The sequence below is a fragment of the Chelon labrosus genome (assembly GCF_963514085.1).
Source record: "Chelon labrosus genome assembly, chromosome: 2".
Taxonomy (NCBI): domain Eukaryota; kingdom Metazoa; phylum Chordata; class Actinopteri; order Mugiliformes; family Mugilidae; genus Chelon; species Chelon labrosus.
This window is the reverse complement of record NC_140338.1, coordinates 6,225,585-6,247,718: the sequence shown is the minus strand read 5'-3', so window position 1 is coordinate 6,247,718 and position 22,134 is coordinate 6,225,585. Positions and strand designations below refer to the sequence as shown.

At 44.2% G+C, this 22,134-nt stretch overlaps 1 protein-coding gene across 1 annotated transcript in view; it reads right to left on the bottom strand.

Annotated features, from left to right (window-relative positions):
* The window catches only part of cacna1ab (calcium channel, voltage-dependent, P/Q type, alpha 1A subunit, b), a gene marked incomplete at both ends in the record, with an annotated part of 167,288 nt that overhangs the window by 65,154 nt on the left and 80,000 nt on the right, over positions 1-22,134 (bottom strand). Inside the window, 10 exons of the mRNA XM_084568105.1 lie at positions 696-808; positions 1,255-1,367; positions 3,902-4,096; positions 4,982-5,074; positions 5,323-5,367; positions 5,476-5,591; positions 5,727-5,830; positions 8,261-8,448; positions 8,650-8,802; positions 9,507-9,598. Of these exons, the coding sequence (XP_084424231.1) occupies positions 696-808; positions 1,255-1,367; positions 3,902-4,096; positions 4,982-5,074; positions 5,323-5,367; positions 5,476-5,591; positions 5,727-5,830; positions 8,261-8,448; positions 8,650-8,802; positions 9,507-9,598 (1,212 nt within the window). The remainder of the gene's footprint in view (positions 1-695; positions 809-1,254; positions 1,368-3,901; positions 4,097-4,981; positions 5,075-5,322; positions 5,368-5,475; positions 5,592-5,726; positions 5,831-8,260; positions 8,449-8,649; positions 8,803-9,506; positions 9,599-22,134) is intronic.

Below are 22,134 nucleotides of genomic sequence, written 5' to 3'. Positions count from 1 at the left end.
TCTATAATATTTCAAAACAAATGGGAAAAATAACAGCTTAGTATTTGCTGTTATGTGGTGGTACAGAGTCAGACCGTCTCAACTCCACACAGAAACAACGTATGCGGCATGTCAATTTCCCTGCGGGAACCTCCCAAAGGGATCAATAAAGTCGTCTATCTATCTATCTATCTATGACGTCACTTTGGATCGGATCGGGACTCGGTATCGGCAGAAACTCAAAATCAAATGACTCGGACTCGGACTCGGGGGCAAAAAAACCTGATCGGGACATCTCTAGTGCTAACACATTGTCCAGTTACAACTATCCAGGGAACTGATCTTTAAACTTCCTTATTTTATTCCTTTATTTCAGGATAGCTCCACAGAGATTTTAAGTACCATCTTCAAGTAATGTCTGCACAAATAAGCAGAAGTGTGACAAGCGGGAATGATGTACACGTGCCAAAAACCAATTAAAACCTCACCTGAAGAGAGCGTCAAACAAGTGGCACAGCGGCAAAGCATTAAAACCGTTTAGATGTTTCTCCAGTGGAAAGATTTTTCAGCTTAAAACACTCAAATCTCTTTTCACATCAGCACCAGTCTCTCATCACGGCCCTCATTACCAACGTAGTCTCCTCTCATGAAGAGGAAGCGCGTGCATGATAAAAATAAGAAGGTGTGTGTGTGTGTTCGGTTGTTGTCAGTCTTACTTTGTGACTTTGAAGATGCGGAGCAGTCGTAGAGCTCGTAACACGCTGATCCCGAAGGATGTTCCCGGTTTTATGGTGGCCCACACAACCTCAAAGATGCTGCCCACGATGACCTGAATGAACGCAACACAACATAAACACAAGAATAAAACAAATCGAAAAAAAATCTGATGATCCCCGGTCCATGTTTTACTATGTGATGAACGAGCATTATATTGTAAGTGTTGGAGAAGAAAGAGCACAGTCAATAAGCTCATCACTAAAACTAACGTATGCAGTATCACAGTACTGCATGGTGTGACTATTCCATCCACTGTATGAAGTAGCAGGCCTGTAAGTCTAAGTAACAGTTGCACCGTGATAAATTAAATCGTTGGTAGAAAGTGCTTTTGTGACAAAATCACTGCTGAATCTGTTCTGCGTCATTGTTCTGCTGTAATAGGACGACATGGGAAAAATCTATTTCTCAAATCTGTTGATTAAATGGACTGTTGGGTTTGTCAAATAAACCCGATGTGTGTGTGTGTGTGTGTGTGTGTGTGTGTGTGTGTGCACTCACCACACAGTCGAAGCAGTTGAATGAGGAGTGGAAGTAGGGCTGGATGCCCAGACCATACATCTTGATCAGCATCTCGGACATGAACAAACCGAGGAAGATAAACTCTGCATAGACTGGAGGGAGGAAATAAAGAGAGAGAGAAGTGAGGGAAAGGAGGGAGGCAGAAATGGATTTATTGGGAGGGAAGGCAAGGATATAGGAGGAAAAACAGCAAAATATGATGGGGCGAAGGGAGAAAGAAGAGTCAGAGATGAAGAGGTGGGAGCATAGATGGATGAAAATATGGACACGGGAACGTGATAATGGAACGACAAGAGGTTACAGGGAGAAAAAGACAGTGAGAAATTGAAGGAAGAGGAAAAACAAAAGAGGAGGAAGGGATGAGAGAGAGGGAGAGAGAAAGTAAGATGAGTGGAAGTCAATAGTGGTGCGAGCCCAGCGGTGTATGACAGTCTGGTGATGAATGGACTCCATCAGGAACTACAGCTTCATATGCTAATGACACTGGACACCGGCCAGCGGATTTTACCAAGGGCTTTGTGTACACTGTATGTGTGTATGGGTGTATGTGTGTGTGTGTAATGTGGCTGAACTAAACAAGAATGCGTATTTTATCACCGATACTACAACTCTTCGCAAATCATACCTGAAAGTAGTTAACCCTTTAAAATCCGAAGGCACTTTGGCGCAGTTTGGATTACCGTAATTATGCCGCTGTATCTGAAAAATTCCAACTGTTCCAGCTGTTGCGCATCAAATCCAGAACCAATAGACCAAAAAACAGCTTCTATACACTCAAGCTGTCAAATCGCTCACACCTCCAACCTCTGTTTTATAAGACTGTTGTTCAATAGCCCCTACACCAAGTTAGTGTGTATTGCTGTTATAGTTGTTATCTTTATGCTGCTTTAGCTTTTATTTTTACCGGACCATGACAATAAAACTTCTTTTTCTTATTCTTATTATGTAAATAACTGCCAGATATTGAAAATACTAGGTATTCTGGAAAAAAAAAAATAGGCAAAAGCACTTATTCACAGGACATTTTCTGAAAATTTCCAGGTTAAAATAAGCAAAAAACGTTCAGTTGGACAGTTTGAAGCTCACGTGTTAAAGGGTTAATAGTTGTATTATAGTTAATCGGTGAAAAGGACCCAGGCTTGATGTTGAGTAAACCTCTACTGCTACTTCTTGTACTAGTACTTGCAACCAGAAGACTGCATACTGTGTGTATAACTTGAATCTAATGCGTGTGTTCCAAACTATTACGATGAAAACGACACGGTTCGGTTAAAAAAAGAAATTGCACCATGTTTCTGATATGGAGTTAAAAAAATGTAAATGCTTCGTTTGCATGTGTAGGAGGAAGCAGTGGATTTGAAGTGTGAAAAAAAAATGATACAGGTTGCGGTAAAGTGAGAGTTAAAATGATTAAAATGAGCTAAACGCTATCCTGAAACGCTAAAGAAAGGCGACTGGACTTGTGGAAGTTCTTGAAGACGTTTCATCCGAATAGCATCTTCAGTTTTAAAAGACTAGTGGAGGAGCTGGGGCTGTTTAAATGGGGACATCTATGAGTGTTACCCATCAGAAACTTGCATGACTCCAGTCTGTTAGTCGGTAAAGGCTGTTAAGAGAATTTTGTTCTTGTAGCCCTCGTTTAGGAGTTCTCGCAGCTTGTTCTCAACACATCAACCAGGCAGAACTTTGCTCTCATGTGGTGTACGGCAACTATTTTGTGATCGGTCAGGAACTGGAAGTGGGTGGAAATGCTAGCGGGCACTCTGTGAGCTCCCAGATGCTAATATTCGCAATGTGACCACTAATCTCTCCAGGGTAGTGATCGGTATGGTCCGATAGATGTGGTCGTCAAAAAACGACTGGACGACATCCGAAAATAATAAGAAAAGTGCCTCTTGTCATCCATTTCCCACAATGCTTAGCCCGTGTGACCTATGCTGCAGTGGGAGGGCATTATGAGGACTTCCCCAGAGTTCGACACTTGAGTTTATCATGAAGTGTAAATGACCTGGCCAGAACAAACTTTTTTCTTGTTCTTGCTCACCTCGAGAACAAGAACAAAATTCTCGCTTCTTGCAGAGTATGGAACAAGCTTTAGACTGTCAGTCTCCCCAAAAGACGGTTAAGCATCTAGTCGTTACTAGATGAAGTAGAAGAAGCTACTTGGATGAAATATCTTCAGGAAAGTCCAGTTGCCTTTCTTTAGCATTTTTGGATGTACCATGACCTGGATGACCGAAACCCTTTACAGACATTAAAATGAGAAGTGTTCTTTTACACCAATAAAATAGATTTCCTATAAGGAAAGTCCTATTTGCCTTCGGTCCCACAAAACTGCCCTGCACACGCACCTGTTTTTTGAGACTTGTTGGGAACTGGTTATGATTGTCGGTGAATTTAAATTCCCACCCTGGGTCCTAATATTGATGGCAGATTCCTTGCCTGCAATCATTTTGCTCTTAAGGATTGTGTTTGACCCATCAGCAACTGTTCGGGGGCCCCGAACTACAACTCAAACTAAATAAATGGAAGCGAGGCCCCTGTGGTCGTAAAAGCTCCTGGATCAGCTGATGGTATATTGTAGCGTGGTTGGGGGCACTTGTGTGTATTCGGTGTGTTTACTCACAGAGGAAGTCGGAGAGCAGCTCAGGCTGGTTGTAATGCACCGCGGCCACGCAGATGGTGTTGAGGCCCACCAGGCAGAGCACGGTCCAGTAGAAGGCCTGCGTCTTCACGATCTTGCGGATAAAGAACCGTAGCCGTCGCTCTGTCTTGTTGTAATTGCCGTCCTTGCCGCTCTTTATGCTGGAGCGTGCAAAACCTACAGGGGAAGGAGGGAGACAATTCAGGGAATTATGAAAATACGAGGGGAATTTAGCTTTTTCTCCTGCAAAGATCTGCCGGACCAATCGAATCGTCTGGATGGTAACAGCAACATATACGTCACAGGACTATAGACTGGTATGCTGAATGACTCATATTCTGATAAGAATTGAGTTTGGCTATTTGCGTCAATTTGTTTTATTATTCCTTTTACTATTTAACTGTAATTCTGACTTTTTGCACACAAAGAACCAAGCATCCTCCAGGTTTCAAGATATGTGGAAAAGAAATTTCTTAACACAAGACTTAAGGCTCATTTAAAGTACTGCAAGTACCTACGCCGGTGCGAGCCATTTATACTTGTGCGCTCGTCAGCCTGGCTCGCTCTGTAACAGCACCACCCAAACACTAGTTGGCGCTGTGTCTTTTTCGCCACTCGGGTTAATTTTTGTTTCTACTTCCTGCTTAACTTTCAACAACGGCGACTGAAATTTTCGCCGAAATTTCGCCAAAGTCAAGTCGTACAAATGTTTGTAACTCCGAACCTCATCAGTTAACTGTTCCTCGATGTGTTCCTTCTTTATTGATCCAAATCAACCGATTCGTAAATTGTGGGGATGGAGAAGCAGCCGGGAAATACTTAAGCGGAAACATGCTACTACCAAGAGGACCAATCACAGCTCTCGTGGTCCGCGTTGCCGCAACACGTACTGTAATTACATTTCTGGGGAGATGCACATCAGGCTACGGCATTAGGGTCTGGGTGATAGCTACAGAGGTATAAACCGTGCATTAGAGTACGTCCTCCAGGAACTGAAACGACTGCTATGAGTAAACTTCTCCTGCGTACCATCCCGTCTGCGACCCCTTTTCTTTTTCTTACCTACTGCATCTCCCATGTTGTCCTCTCCTTCCTCAGGGTTCAGCAGCTCAGTCTTGTTGTTTTTGGTTTTGATGGTCGGCCTTCGCCTCGTACCTAGCGATGGACGAAAGGATTATGTCTTCATCTGTGCGTGAATCACTAATGTCATTCTCTCAGCCTTCCCACTGAGTCTGTCACCTGGGAGTGCACTGCGCTAAAACCCACGTTTACACATTTAAATGAGCAATTCAGAAAGCAGGATAGATACTTGAACAAATCAGATTTGCTGCTATTGTAAAAACACAGTTATTCTTTTGCTCTCTTCTCTCTATACACAATAATAAATAAAGTGGTTCAGTTACCATCAAATTTCCCCGTGACATCGTCCTCGGCCAGAATCACCTCCTCTGTAAGAAGGAAATAAAGATGTTAGCCTTCTCTGCATTTTCCACAGACCCTGTAGAGGTGGAGGTGGAGCAGCTTGTGTCAGAGTGGGTTTGTCAGTGTGCACTGACCTGCTTTGCAGATCCACTCCAGGTATCCGTTGAGCTCTCTCTCAATCTGCTGCTGTCGCCTCAGCTTGAGGAACTCGCTCCTGTTCTCCACTCGCTCTCTCTCTTTGGCAAATTCACTGTTGGGTGGGAGGGGGGACATTTTTCATTTGCCTTTCCACTCGGCTCATTTTGATTATATCAAATCAGGGTGAAAAAAAAAAAATGAAAGCGTACGGGAAGAGGAAGAGAAACGGAAGTAAACAAGAACATACCCTGAGAGTACACCCAGCACCAGGTTGAGCATGAAGAAAGAGCCGATGATGATGAGGGGGATGTAGTACATCCAGTTCCAGGCGCTGCCCTCCACATCATTACTCTGCAAGAGAACAACAGACATGTTATAGCTGCTCATGCAATATATATATATATAAAAAAACTGATGGACTGATGGTGGTGAACAGCCACTTGGGCCATTTGCTTGACAGCAGAAACTTCTGTGACTTGTGGATGTTGTTAGCCATTTGTGGTTTTGGCCTCGCTCATTGGTTTCTATGTGGTTCCATCATGTGGTTAAGACGTTTTTGCCTTGAACTGTCCCTCAAGGAACAAATACAGTATTTTGAATGTGAAACTAATGACGTATCAAGTCAACACACTCCATTACTAATATTTAATCTCCTATTATGCTCTGATTGCATTTCTCCTTCTAATCCATCCTCACTGAGCTTTTTCTCTAAATAAATCCCTTGACCTCCAGCACACTGAACTTCACTTGCCCTGTGAAGCTTCATGTTACAGCCTCAAGCCATGTTCACTCACAAAAACACAACTTCTGAAGGCCTAACGAACAACTCTTGCAGATACACATTTGCTTCCTTGCAGAGTCCTTCTTCTCGGCATTTGTTGTCAATTGAATGTTAAAAGCTAAATATTCATAAGGATGCATACCATAGACAAGGTGGGAACCTGCTAATTTAAACATTGCACATGGAACCATTTAAGAGTCACACGTTCCTCTAAATGAAAATCTTGAATGTTGTCCATCTTAGGTGCGTTTTGTGCACGATTTCTGAAGATTTTTAAACAAAGTTCTTGGAAAATCAACTGAAAAAGTAAAGCCAGTAAAACAAACAGCATGTATACAATGATCAGGCATAACATTATGACCACCTTTCTAAGATTGTTTTGTGCTTCCAAAACAGTTGTGACTCATCAGAGAATGGACATGGGCGTTACGAGGGTGTCCTGTGGTGTCTGGTAACAGAATATTGTTATTGGGGGGGCCTCTGAGGGGAGGGGCCTCTGTGGATCATCCCACAGATACTTGATCAGTGTGGGATCTAGTGAATTTGGAGGCCAGGTCAACACCTTGTGCTGTTCTTCAAGTTTTTTTAAGTTGTTCCTTAAGTGTTTTTGTGTGTGTGCCTGTGTCAGGCTGCTGGGGATGGCAAAAGTTTCCCAGCAGAACATTGTATTGTCGCAAGATGGTCAATGTTACTTACTTCTCCTGTCAGTGGTTTTAATGTTGTGGCTGATCGGTGTATTATGCAGGATCAGATGTGACCCATTTCCTAACTTAAAGCCTGACCTGGATGCTAAAACTGCGCGTTCGCATTCAGAAACAGCAACGTGAAGACACGAGACACGTGTGGTGTTACGTTACAGCCACTCCTGCTTTGGCAGACATCGATTGCACCGAGGTGTCTGGCGAGCAGCAACAAAACGGTCTGACACTCTGTCATTTCCCTTTTCTATAAACAAACTCAGATGACAATCAGCAGAAGGAGGTTACTGGACGATATCATGCTTCCATGACCCGATTTGATGGAACTACCTGCTGATGACTACTGCAGCCGGAGTGCTGTGCGCTTACGTTCAGGTTTCATACTGCGTGGTACAACGCAAGCTGCCCATTCTCTATTAAACTTTCATCGGTTTCCTCCTGACTGTCCGTGTGAGTGTGGAAGTCAGCCCTCATCCATCAGAAAAGATGTTAAATATAGAGCAAGACGGACCAGAATAGAGAGCAGAAGAGAAGGAGGCGGAGAGGGAAGAGGAGCGACTCGGAAAGCAGGAGAAGGACAGATGAGAAGACGGATAAAAGGAAGTAGAACAGATAATGATGAAGATGATGGAAAGCGGCGCTTGGACGGATAAATGGTTTTTCTGAATTAAATCTCAAATCTCTTTATGCATCATCGAGATAAATGAAGCCAAACTCCAACCTCCACTCCCACCCGACCTAGTCTGTGTTAGAAATCGTACGGTACACCACCAATATTCACAGACCAGCCACAACATTATGACCACTGACAGGAGAAGTAAATAACATTGACCATCTTGTGGCAATTCAGTGTTCTGCTGGGAAACTTTTGGACCTGGCATTCATTCATGTGGACGTTACTTAGACATGTAGCACCCATCTAGACCAGACCAGGCACCCCCACCCCATAGCAATGGCTCTCCTTGATGGCTGCAGCCATCCCCAGCAGGAGGCCCCCCTCCCCTCAACCCATAGGACCCAAACCCAAACCACAGGACACCTTCAGAAGGACCATGTCCATTCTGTGATGAGTCACAACTGTTTTGGTGGCACAAGGGAGACCTACACAATATTAGGAAGGTGGTCATAATGTTATGCATGATTACATCAATGCACTGCACTCTGCACTCTTTAGTTGCAGTTTTGTTTAATTTTTATTCAATTTATCTGGTTATTTGGCTTCCTTCAAATAAATCTGGGCTCTGAATCAACAGATACACAGGGACACTAACCCTAACCCTAACAAACAAAAACAAGACGTACATAGTACAGCATGTCCGTCCATCCCTCCATGGTGATGCACTGGAACACGGTGAGCACGGCAAACAGGATGTTGTCAAACTGGGTGATGCCGTAGTTGGGTCCAATCCAACCTCCTCTGCACACCGTGCCGTTGGGACACAACCGGGACGGCAACTCTGTGCCACACGGCAGCTCGTCCACAGTTTCTCCTGATCATAGACGGAGAGAGAGAGACAGAAAGAAAGACAGTGAGATCCGTCCTTACACTGAAACAACACAACCACAAACACACAGCCGACACCTTGACCTTGAGGATTTCAAGAATGGCTGCATTCCATTTAGTCACCCAGGACCCTGATTCACCAGACATCGCGACGTACATTCAACATTCTTTCATTTTCCCCTCTCACCTGTGAATTCATCGAAGCAGGTGGTGTGGAACTTTCCCATGTAGAACTCCAGGCCGATGATGGCGAACATGAGGATGGCCACGAACAGAAGCAGGCCGATCTGCAGCAGGGGGATCATAGCCTTCATAATGGACTTGAGCACCACCTGCAGGCCTGGAGGACACAGTGCAAAACACACACTCAGGGGAGGAACTCTTTCCTTTAAGTGAAAACAGACCGTACTAACTGGTGTCGCACCAGTGAGGCTGCTGATTGGCAACAAACTAAATGGGAAAACAGATGTTGTTTGATTTGATTTAAGCATTTGTTGATGCAAAAGAAGACGACGATGAAGAAGAACAAGTGGTTGATGGTTTTGTCCCTTTGCTGTCTGGAAAACTTTTATCTTGGTCAAAATGGACCATGGACATGACTTTGGAACAATATTCAGATGTAATTTTAGACTTGACGACATCTGGATTTGTCTCTGAGCATTTTCTTTATGGAATAAGGAGAAGCAACAGCTTTTTCCACAAGAAACATCTGACAATTTTGTGCTGAACTTCATAACGATCCACGCCTTTGAGAGCGATGTACAAGTGTTGACTGCCAGGTGTTGAATTTGCGAATGTGGGATACTTCAGGGTTCATTAAACAACTTTTCTGCTTTTGATTTGTTGCACTTTTATTTTTGAAATCACGTTTCAAATGCACGGAGCGCCAACGAAAGCGTCACAAACTCTAGGTATTTAGAGACATGTAGCGACTCTTCCCTCTACTTATTGTTTCTTTGTGTTCGGCACCTGGCGAATGTAGAACAAGTATAGTAAGTTGTGACAATGTGTTCATCACAAATGAGAAAAGAAAAACAGACTTACTAGGAATTCCAGACACGAGTTTTAGCGGTCGCAGCACTCTGACGGCTCGTAGCGTCCTCAGATCGAGCTGAGACCCCACTGACGACAAAATGCTGCAGAGAGAAAGAGAGAGGAAAACAGAGAACGCCGTCAGTTTGACAGAGAACAATCAGATTTGTTGTTTCTGCGCTCCTTGAATTTTTTTGTAGAGGTCTTCACTGAGCTTTATGGTCACCTTTGAAGCTGTAGTTATTGCTCTGTTTGACGTTATTCTTTGCCCATTCCACAGTGAAGGAAAAACCAACTATAACAAGTTTCAACCAGGCAGGATTTAGTTTTTACCTAAGTGTGCCTAATAAAGTGGCCAGTGAGTGCAAGAAAAGCAGCAACCAAACAACCTTGTTAGGCGAAATGGAATCACACAGTTTAGATTTTGCACCTGGAAAATAAAATGTACAGAGAGACAAAGAAATAACAAAGATAACATGTGAATCGCTAAACTACTGGATGACACGTTGGCCACATTACGCATGGTTCAGCTTTGTGTGCGTCTTTCCTGAGCAGGTCTTCTGTGCTTGTGTGCACATTTGTGTGTGTGTGTGAGAAGCTCTGGAGTGAAGACAGCCGGAGACAGGTTGGAAAATTCCACGCTCTGTCTTGTGCGGAGGCGGAAGGCAGGGTCTGTCCAACAGGAGGGAGGGGGGGGGGGGGGGGGTAGTGTGGGGGCGTAGAGAGGAGAGAGGGGATGCTCTGAGGAGGAGGAGATAGGCCTGAGCAGAAGGAGGAGGAGCATGAAGCTATCAGATATCTGATGATTAGAAATATATGATTTTCAGTTTCGCATCTTTCGTCAAAGGTAATTCATTTATTTTCTGTAACTGCTTGTTCTCTGGAGCAGGGATGCTTATACTTTTTTGTCTTTTTTGGTGGTTTTGCAATTAAATTCAAAGTGATCTCTTTCTCTCTCTAGTATTTATTCATTCATTCATTTTCTGTAACCGCTTGTCCTGTGAAGGGTCTCAGGGGGGCTGGAGCCTATCCCAGTTGTCATTGAGTGAGAGGCGGGGTACACCCTGGACAGGTCTCCAGTCTAACACACTCACACCTACGACCAATTTAGAATCACCAATGAACCTAATCAGCATGTCTTTGGACGGTGGGAGGAAGCTGGAGAACCTGGAGAGAACCCATGCAGACACAGGGAGAACATGCAAACTCCACACAGAAAGGCCCCAGTGGGCCTGGATTTGAACCCAGTGCTAACCACCACGCCACTGTGCCGCATATATATCTATACAATTTTTTTCTTTTTTATTATTCTAAGAAGACAAATTGTCGTGCAGCACCTTTAGAAATGTAGCGCTGTCCCTTTAAGGAAGATGGTAGTCTTGAGTTGTTGTTGCTGTGCATGGCTGATGGCATGTTGCAAGTAAAAAAAAAATAAAAAAAGAAGATGAAGGTTTGTCTCGCTGTTTGTTTTGGAGGTGCAAAATATAAATGACAGACTGGCATCTAGAACAGTTTTTCCAATGGCACACAATCTACCCGTCAATCATGATCAATGTCTTGGGCACCCTTGCTCTGGACGGGGCAAGAGGCAGTGTACAGATAACCATTCACACTCACAGCTAATTTCCTCTGGAGGTAGCAAGAACCCACGCCTTTGAATCCCAATGGATTCGAACCCAGAACCTTCTAGTTGTGAGGCATCAGCGCTTACCCTCACACCACTGTGCCATCCGTCACTACAGTTAAAGAACTTACAAAAGGAAACACTTTAAGGTTGTTTAACTCACTGCTACTGCACATGTAGTGTCAGATACTAAAGACTAGACTGAGATCACACAGACTCAGTTTCTCAGTGTTCACATTTGCAGAACATTCACGTCTGACTGCAAGGGCTGATGTTTAATCACTGGAACAACATAGTTTATAGAGGATTTATAGGAGATTCCTCATCTACTCTTCCCAGTACATGAGCATTACATCTGTACCACCATACAAGCTAAACTAAACTCTAATGTGTTCAGTCTAAATGTGTATGCAACCTAAAAACAGACACGCCGTTTGAATTAATCTCTTTCATTGTGCCTAAAATAAACAGGAAGCAGACACAGGATCCCGTTTAGTAACATGAAATCCAGCCTGTGCGTGCTCTCTGCACATTTAGCATCATGCAATCAGTCCAAGAAGAAACAAAAAGCTAAATGAAACAGTGTCAACAGTGGGGACAGAAATCAAATCCCACCCCGTCCCATCCCATCCATCGCCCTTTCTGCTCCATCCTCCCTTTTCCTCAATCCACCCCTCTTCCTCCTCCTCCTCCCATCTCTCTCTCTCTCTCTCTCTCTCTCTCCAGGTTGTGTTGCTAATTCCAGTAAGAGGTCATTTATTAACAGATGTGGTAGCAGCAGCCAAACCCCTCATTCCCTCAATGGCTTTTTAACTGCCACGGCGAAAGGGCCACGCTGCGGATCAAAAAAAAAAAAAAAAAAAAAAGGCCGGACATCAGCAAAAACAAAGCAAGCTGTCTCTTGTCTGACCTGATCCCCGTGTAAATGAGAACACACAACGGGGATGTAACTAAAACTGCAAAATTGAAGCTGTGTTACATTTTAAACATATATTTTAGGTTTTACAACGATACACTTGCACTTTCACTTGTTTTGTTGCAAACTTTGTCTCTTTTCATGTTTTAACGCATCTAATGTCGTTCTATTTTTAAGTAGATTTTCAGATTTTTATATTTGCTCTTTCTTGCACCAACTCCTGCTTCCCTACAATTAAAGCTTCAGGTAGATTTTCAGTTCCAGAGGGTTGGGTTTTACGCACGGATGAGTAAATGAAGGGTCTGATCCGATATCTTGTGTCTGAACTCTTGACTTCTCCACCTCTGTCATTCATTCTCCGTCTGTTTGTTTTTTCGTTCCGTGTCAGTGCATCTGCTCCGAGGCTGGAATGCGGCGCTTTCGACGTTCGTCTGTGCGAAACGGCAACCGCCCGCCTCTGTCAAAGGCAAAACCAAACCTCCGGGATGCAGTCACCCCTGGCAACGGCTGAACCGGCCCACAGTGCACTGAGGTGGCCAGTAGAGGGAGCAGCGACCATGATGTGGGGGTAGTGATAAGGGAAGGAGGAAGAGGAGGGATGGGGTGGAGGTGCATGGGGGATTGTTAGAAAAGTCAGGAACAGCCCAAGAATGTGATCTACACTGATCAGGCATAACATTATGACCACATTCCCAATATTGTGTACGTCTACCCTTGTGCCTCCAAAACAGTTGTGAGTCATCAGAGAATGGACATGGGCCTTCTGAGGGTGTCCTGTGGTGTCTGGCAACAAAATGATGTTAGTGGGGGGCCTTTGAAGGGAGGGGCCTCTGTGGATCATCCCACAGATACTTGATCAGTTTGGGATCTAGTGAATTTGGAGGCCAGGTCAACATCTTGTGCTGTTCTTCATGGTTTTTTTAGTTGTTCCTAAAGTGTTTTTGTGTGTGTGTCTGTGTCAGGCTGCATCCTGCTGGGGATGGCTGCTGCCATCAAGGAGTGTCATTACTATGGGGTGGGGGTACCTGGTCTGGTCTAGGTGGGTGCTACATGTCTAAGGAACATCCACACCAATGAATGCCAGGTCCAGAAGTTTCCCGGCAGAACAGTGAATTGTCATAAGATGGTCAATGTTGTTTACTTCACCTGTCAGTGGTCATAATGTTGTGGCTGATCGGTGTAGCTGTCATGTGATATAAGAACACAAACTGTTTTTTGCTAATGTTTACCCTAACTCTTCAACCTAAATGCACCATTTCTTTGTCATCCAGGTCATGACTCAACACGTCTATTGGGCAAAATTCATTTGAATGATGGTAATTATAGAACAAACAGAAGAAATCATGGGGGAGATTTGGCCTCATTAGACAACACCGGAGAGTCCCTGGTGGAACGCAGACTGGGAAGGGGAGAGACCCAACATCCCTTAAGAGACGGCGAGTGAGAGAACGAGCGAGCAGATTGAAAAAGAGTGATAGTCCTGTGTGTCAGAAGTGTGAGATTGAACCTCTGAGAGAGAAAGAGAGAGAAGGAGAGCAAGGAAGAGGGAGATACTCCAGAGAGAAAGAGAGGGGGAGTTTTATCTGCAGAGGGAGAAGGTGTTTGGACGGTGATGACAGAGGCGCTCACTGCTGGGAAACACCTTCTGCAACAATCGGCCCATAAAGCTGCACACGCTCGATGTAAACGGATGTGCAGCAGCGTGCCAGCCTCTCCTGTGTCGCACCTGAACCACCCCTCTCTCACCTGTGTGTATGCACGACGGGGTGCTGCAATACATTCAAACTCAAGGAGGGGTGAAAGGGTGCACCGTCTCCTACGTTGGGACAGTCAAATGTCCCATACGCGGGACACTGTCACGATGCCAAGTATGAAAACGCACCTGAAACACCTGCATTTAACTGATTATTATTTTTTTATATCGTGGCTAAAAATAACCCCCTACATCCAGAATCATCTATGATCAAGCAAAAAAATAAATAAAATAAAATCTACTATCACGTCTTATTAGGTTTCCATGGAGCTGTGTTACATTTAAACATGATATAAAACAACAGCATGACGACGACGACGATGATGATGATTGACGGCCCCGAGGAAGATCTCAGAGGGTCAACTGCCACCTTTACATTTTCGCCTGGTCTCTCCCTCTCCGTGGCATTGCCATGGCAACCGGTGATTCTCTCTCTCTCCCCCTCTCTCTCTCCTCGCCGAGTCTCCACGGTTACCGACCCGCTCTCATTCATAAGCGTTGCCAGGGAAACGCAGCCCCGGCTCATTGATGGAATCTCGGCACTGCCGCAGCAACGGGGATGGGAAGTGGGTCTCCTAGCGATTGATTTTTCAACCCCCCAACCCCACCTCCAAACCCCCACATCTCCAGCCCACACACACACACACACACACTCGCGCTCTATCCTTACCTACCCCGAATATCACACCCTGTTCTAGCAGCAGCAGAAGCAGCAGCAAGCGAACACGAATGCACCTTCCGTTGCATGCACATAGACACCAATTTTTTTTTTTTTACCGCATACAAACACAGACACACACACACACATCAGATGCATGTGTGTGTGTGTACGTGCGCTCACTCTGAATGCGCCCACATTGCATGACAGTGACGAATGCAGTGCAGCCCAGGTAGTATGGATGACCCCGTTTTCTGTGCTGCAGGTGAAACTGTGTTTTACACGTACGACACACACATCTGATCAGGACCGCTATTTAGATCCATCTTATTGTCTTTTTAAAAAACAGCCAACGGTGCAGCTGTCATTGTTTAATTGTGAGCTTTTAAGGTTTTGAGTTGCACTAAATCTTGACCTGACGCATTGTTAAAACCCCCAGATTGCCGTTTGAGATCGTTGTGCAGAGAAATAACCAAAAACTACAAAAAACGTCAAACATTTTTACATAAAAGCGGTGCAAAAATTTCAGCCAATGAATCTTCTGCCCTCTCATACACTATATAAACCTAAACCTTAACTCTAATCATGCACAGAACATGACAAAGCTGTACGTTCCACCACTTTAAAAGTGTGTCATTAACTCATATAGACATGTGTCTGTGCACGGACAGCGTATAGCGTGCAATGGTAACACTGTGTGGCGGTGGTTTTTGGCAAAAATAGCACAAACACACGCTGGCAACATGCAAGAGACCGGGACACGTTCCAGCCAGTGACAAGTGCATGAGCTGTTATCTGCTGCATGTGTGTGAATGCATGTGCACATGGTTTTATGTGTGTATCATGTGGAAATAAGAGTGGGAGTGCCATGTGTCATCACAGTGTGAGCTCCTGTCCCCTTAGTGGATCCCACTGAGCCCTCAAACTCCCCCTGCTTGCACACACGTGATGCACATCACACACACACATGCAGTTAAGGGATTTGAACAATATGTTCGGACACGGAGTCAGAAATAAACAAATGGCAGCGTGATGTTGAAAATCTAAACACCATCACGAGTGCTTTCTGAACTTTCTGAACTGTGCTTTAGGCTAAGTAAAGTGGAGGTGTTTTCAGCTATTCATTACTTTATGCAAACCATAGTATAGTAAACAGAAGAAAATTTGTTGGGGCCGTCTTTGCTGCACACACTTTGGTGCTTTCAGGCATCCTGCACAACTTGCCTGAGCTCTTCTGGAGCTTTAACCTGTCTCTGTGTCTTCATGTAATCCCAGGCTGACTCTGGGATGTTGGGATCAGGTGGGGCTTGGTGGTGATGGGTAGTGTGTGTGCTGCAGGATTTATTTTTGTGTAGGGATCCTTCATCATCATGTGACTAACAGGAAAATGTGCAATAGGGAAAGTAAAACAAACAGAGATGAAGAGCGTCAAATACTGTTGTGTAATGTTCTTTTGAACTACAATACAGTATGTGTGTATCTGTGGGTAAGGTGAGTTCAACGTCTCAAACTAGATCTAAACAGTACATACACCAATCAGGCATATCATTATGACCACCTTCCTAATATTGTGTAGGTCTACCTTGTGCCTCCAAGACTCATCAGAGAATGGACATGGGCCTTCTGAAGGTGTCCTGTGGTGTCTGGCAACAGAATCTTGTTAGTGGGGGCCTCTGTGGATCATCCCACAGATACTTGATCAGTTTGGGATCTAGTGAATCTGGAGGCCAGGTCAACACCTTATGCTGTTCTTCATGTTTTTTTTTTTTAGTTGTTCCTAAAGCTGCTGCCATCAAGGAGTGTCATTGCTATGGGGTGGGGGTGCCTGGTCTGGTCTAGGTGGGTGCTACACGTCTAAGTAACATCCACATGAATGAATGCCAGGTCCAAAAGTTTCCCAGTAGAACACTGAACTGTCACAAGATGGTAAATGTTATTGACTTTTCATGTCAGTGGTCATAATGTTGTGGCTGATCGGTGTACGTGCCTCATTTAAGAACTTCGAGGGTGTGTCCCCTCAATATGTATAATTCGTATAATTCGTGACAACCAAAAAGAAAAAGTAATGTAATGCTCGTCTGATGCTTCAGAGTTTCCCTGATGTCGATCAGTGCAGCTGCATCCTTGCATCTTAGCAGGTAAATAAATATAATAAGAGCAGGATGAAATCATAACGGATGGGAATTATGGTCAAAAACAAATAAGTAAGTTATAAAAACCCCAAGGTGCACACGATGGGAAGACTGGCAAAACTGGAAACTCTGTCAGCTTTGTAAAAGTACACTCAGAGTCTCCTTTCTGTCCTGCATGTAAATTAATTAGCAAGGGCAGTAAACCCTTCCTAAGATTCATCTAGCCAAGTAGCTAAGAAAAGACAATTTATACATTTATTTCTGTACAAATCTCGGTATCTCTCTAGTAGAATATGAGGTGTTTACTTTACAACTGTTATGTCAGTGCTCTCACCCTGGGCCCCTGCTACTAAGGTGGTGAGTCCCACCTACTTGTAGTAGAGGAGGAGTTCAGCCCGAGGAGCTGAGGGGACCACTGGGGCTGAAAAGGACTCACTGTAATTTCTCCCTCACCCTGGAGGAGGACCGCTCCCCCCCTCCTGCCACCACTCCCTCCCTCACACTTCGTCAAAAATAAAGCTCTCTGTTTCTCTTTCCATTTCATTCCCCCTCTGTCCGTCTTTGTGTTTCTCTTCCCGTCTCCGGGCTGCTGCTGTAGCTTTCAGTGGCACAAGCTGAACCACTCTCGTTCTGACCACACTCTCCATCCTCACCCCCCCCACCCCGACTCCCCTCCTCCCCTCCTCTTCCTCTGTTCATTTGCTCGCTCTTGCATTATTGCTTATGTCAGCAGAGTGCTAACACTCAGCTGATGGACTCTCTCTCCCTACGCCCCCCCCCCAACCGACCCGAACGCTCCCACTCCGGCCGTCTTTCCTCTTTTTCCTTCATTTCTTTCTTTCTCTCTCCTCCTCTTGGCGCTTCTCCCTTTTTTTTTTATTAGGCTCTCTTAACTACGTCCACGCAGCACCCTTACGTCCTTTAATCACATATATGTTACATTAACCTTTATTTATCTAAGGTAGGCTTGCTGAGTATGCTGTTCTGCAAACCTTGTCTGGCTACTGGAGGATTTTGGATTTAGAATTTTATTCATTTATTTATTTATTTATTTTCACAAGAACACTTTGCAATTTTCAGTAATCAGTGAGAAGTTTCCTGACGGGAACACTTGTCCGAAATTGCGCCTCTCAAACTGTATGAAAGTTGCCTTCTTTCTAAGATCAGCCTCGTCCTTCTCTTCCTGTAGATTCAACCAGTTATACGCAAGAACGAGTCATGAATCAAACTCTCGGCAGCCGTTTGTCGGCTTTGCTCTGACCTTCGATCCATTTCTGCGTCCTCTAATTATACTGACATGTGTTTCCTGTCTCCTTCCTCACCAGCGTCACTCTCTCCCGTGTCCCATAATCTTCCCTGAGTTTTTTCCATCCACCTCTCTCTCTTTCTCTCTCTCTCTTTCTGTCGGACCGGCTGATTGGTCCACCTGCCCCTCCGTCTCCTGCCAGCTTGACTCCTGGACGTCACAAGGACACAACGTCTGGACTTCTTCGTCCTTGTTTGGAGGGCATTGCACGTGCGCCTGCGACATGTCATGTAGCTGAATGTGAGGTGTCTAAAGCCTACACCGATCAGGCATAACATTATGACCACCTTTCTAATATTGTGTAACAGTTGTGACCCATCAGAGAACGGACATGGGCCTTTTGAGGGTGTCCTGTGGTGTCAGGATGTTGTTAGTGGGGGGCCTTTGAGGGGAGAGGCCTGTGTGGATCATCCCACAGATACTTGATCAGTTTGGGATCTAGTGAATTTGTTCATAATGTTGTGGCTGATCAGTGTAGTTTTAAGGGTGCCTGCAGTTGTTTTATGCTCCCTGTAAACCCCAACATCTGATAGTCACTGAAAACTGACTGACAACTACCCACAACTAAGTCTAACTGCTAATCAATACATTAAAGCCACGGTGATCAATACGCTTTCATTCATACGACTAAATGCAACGTGACAGGGATCACTAGAGACACGTCACCAGAGACCGTTCAGAGATGAGATGGCGCACTTAAGAGTCACTGACTGCGTCTGTGTCACACTGGTTTTGCCACAGCCCGTCCATCCCGTCATCAGGAGACAAGAAGGAGGTCATGAGTCTTTTTCTCTCTCCAAGGGGAAACATGAACACAGTTTTAGACCAGTTATTTCTCCCCAAAGCGACCAAACTGAATACAGGACCAATTCGTCAACCGAAATGGAACTTTTCAGACTAATCGGGACAAAATTAACTTTTTTGCTGGAGACCTGATTGTGTTCCAGCGACACATTCTCATGAGATCTGGCAAGACTGATATGTCCTCTGGAAGAAGCAGCAAAACTATGCATAAAAATTAAACTGTAAATAAAAAAAATAAAACAGTCCATCGGTGCATTAGCATTAAAAAAAAAGGCAGAAGCTTTGTGCAGGCTTTAACAATACATCTTTTCTTTTGCAAATGATGCAGGCAGGTAATAAATGAGCTATTAATTTTAGTCACTGTCCCATTTCACTCCAGCTGCGTAGGCCTGAGCGAGGTAGCTCTCTACTGCTTGTTACCAGGAAGCTGGAGATTTGCCTTGAGGATTGTTCTAGGAAAAAGGTGCAAAGCAATCAGATATGCACAAATCATTTCCAATGCCCACTTAGGAGGCAGGACATTTATACCACTTAAAACCACAAGTAGCACCTAGTCCACTGTTTTAAACTAAAATTATTCTGCTAAACTCACTTCCTGCAGCATCCCATAGCCGCCAGGTAAAAAGTTAGCAACTAGCTTGTGGTGGTTAGCACTGAAGGTTCTGGGTTCGAATCCACTGGCCGACTGGGCCTTTCTGTGTGGACTTTGCATGTTCTCCCTGTGTCTGCGTGGGTTCTCTCCGGGTACTCCGGCTTCCTCCCACCGTCCAAAGACATGCTTGTTAGGTTAATTCTAAACTGAATTGTGAATGGTTGTCTGTCTCTCTGTGTTAGCCCTGCAATAGACTGGCGACCTGTCCACGGTGTATCCCAACTCTCGCCCAAAGACAACTAGGACCACGACTAGAAAATTTAAACGAATGAAGGAATTGTCTAGAGCTCACTTGCAGTAAATTGATAAGATGTATCAGCGGTGCAATTATTATCATCTGAGTCATTAAGGCTGAAGAAACTAGTGATTAGAGTACAAAATAACTAACCATTAGGTCACAGATATGGCTGCTGGATATGGGGGCATTATGCCACTTAAAAGGTGAAGGTGTTTATCCAGTAAAAGAGACAGCCTCTTAAAGATGTAATTATTTTCCCCTCCTGGAAAGGTCAGAGGTCAGAGACAGTGATGTGTCTTGTAAAAGGACACTACACAGCAGGACAGATGCTTGGTAACGTCGGGGGCGTGATAAACGGTGAATACCTTGCTTACCTTTATCACCCAGCTCCCCGCACATCATGAGTCTGTGGGTGTGGGTTTCTGTCTGTGACTCTATTTCTGTTCACAAGGGTGTGTGGGTGAGCACAAAGCACCGCGCGCCGAAGCAGGCTTTTAGCAAAAAAAACAAAAAACAAAAAAAACTATTTAAAGTGCCATGTCAACCTCAGCTCAGATGGAAATCGCCGGTACCACTAGCGTTCGTCTTACGTTTATCAAACGGTAAAACAAACTCGCATTTCACCCCCCACATAAGTCGGTTTCTTTCTCACCTGCCTGATGAGGTGGATATCAGAGCGGTGCGGGCCGTTACAAAGCTTGCGCAGCCTGCCACCCTTTCAGCGAATGCTCATTTGCAGCAGATAACCTGCAGGGCTCAGAGTTGGAGGGTATAGGAGAAGTATACTGTATAGGAGAGTGATGAGCCTGTAAATGTCTGCAGAGCAATAATGATAATGGAAGTGATGGCAAAAGGACAACTTTCATTCAAGTACTCTCCCTCTCTCTCTCTCTCTCTCTCTCTCTCTCTCTCTTTCCCTCTCCCTCTCGATGGCCTCATTTTTCTCTCCTTGCTGAACTTAATTTTCTTTCTCCGGTGCAATGCAACGTTTTCTCACTGGAGGCACTGCACTCTCAGGCCATGTTTCCATAAAACCGCCATAAAAACTATAAAACAACAACAACAAAAGAATCAAATATGGTTTGGAGCAGATAAACTGAGCAGTGAACATGTCAGTATATGCAACGTCATGCATTCAAGTAGAGGTTACACACTGAAAAACAAAACTAGTCTTTGGACAATCACAAATGACAACTGCAGAGGACTTTATTTCTACATGTAATGTTTAAAGTTAGGAAGTACTTGGGATAGGTGTTTCCATCTCCCAGGGAGCACAGTTAAAGGCTTTTAAAAAGGCAAAAATAATGTCAAATGTGAATAAAAATGTTTTATTTTTTCTTCCTCTTAATGCCGTACTTGAAAATATTTGGCTAAATACACTATGGAAACACAGATACTGAAACATCTCTGTTTACAATAGACTGTATGTAAATATGGACACTGGTTGCCACTTCTTTGCATTAGCCAAGCTGCTTTATGGCACGGTTGGCATGGCAACTAGTGGTCGCCACTATGTCACATCCTGAACTAAAACAAAACGTATCCATAAAATTGACAATTGAACATGTATCAACATTATATTAACTACCTGAAATGACAGAAACCATGCTTGAAAAACAATTATTTGACATGTATTTTAGTGTTTTAGTTTGACCCAAGTCCCGCCCACTAACACGGAGGGGGTGGGGCTTATGACCTATACTGCAGCCAGCCACCAGGGGGAGCTCTACTTGCTTCGGCTTCACTTTAGAGGAGCAGATCCTCCTTCTATATTTACACAGTCTATGGTGTTTACTCACGCATGGTTAAATCTGGATTTGGATGGGGACTGACCTGATTCAAACCAAAGTTAACAGATGTTTCTTTCATAGTCAGGAGCCTTCAAGTCTAAATGTGTTTCTTTCCTTAAGTTATTTATTAACCCAGATGTCCCAAAGTCAGGGGTGTCAAACACACTTTAATTTTAGGGGCCACATTCAGCCCAGTTTGATCTCAAGCGGGCCGGGCCAGTAACATAACAGCATAATAACCTCTAAATAACAGCAATTCCAGATTTTTTTCACTTTGTTTTAGTGCAAAGAAGTACAAGTAAATCAAGAGAATGTTTACATTTAATAAACTATCCTTATACAAAAAACATTATGAAGAAAAATAAGCGAATTTTCGACACTTCTGTCTGCTGTTTAGTTTTGGGTCTCTGTGTTATATTCTGTCCACTACTCTTACTAAAAAAAATGGACAAATTAGGAATAGCAGTTATTTTCATTGAAAAATTGCAATCTAATGTGAGATTAGACCCTCTGGAGGACTGGTTTTGGCCCACAGGCCATATGTTTGACATCCCTGTCCCAAGTGGATGAAGCTGAGCATCTTTATGGGGATCAGTTTTTTTTCCCCAATGTGCTCTGTTTCTGACGCAAAACTCAACCGTGACTCGTCCCTGCAGTGAGTCAGAGGTTCCTGTTTCCCCCTGTCTAGGGTCCTGATGTCATTTGGTATGTGTGCCAGATTCACCAGTGACTCAGTGTGCTATCGTTATTTATTTATTTATTTATTT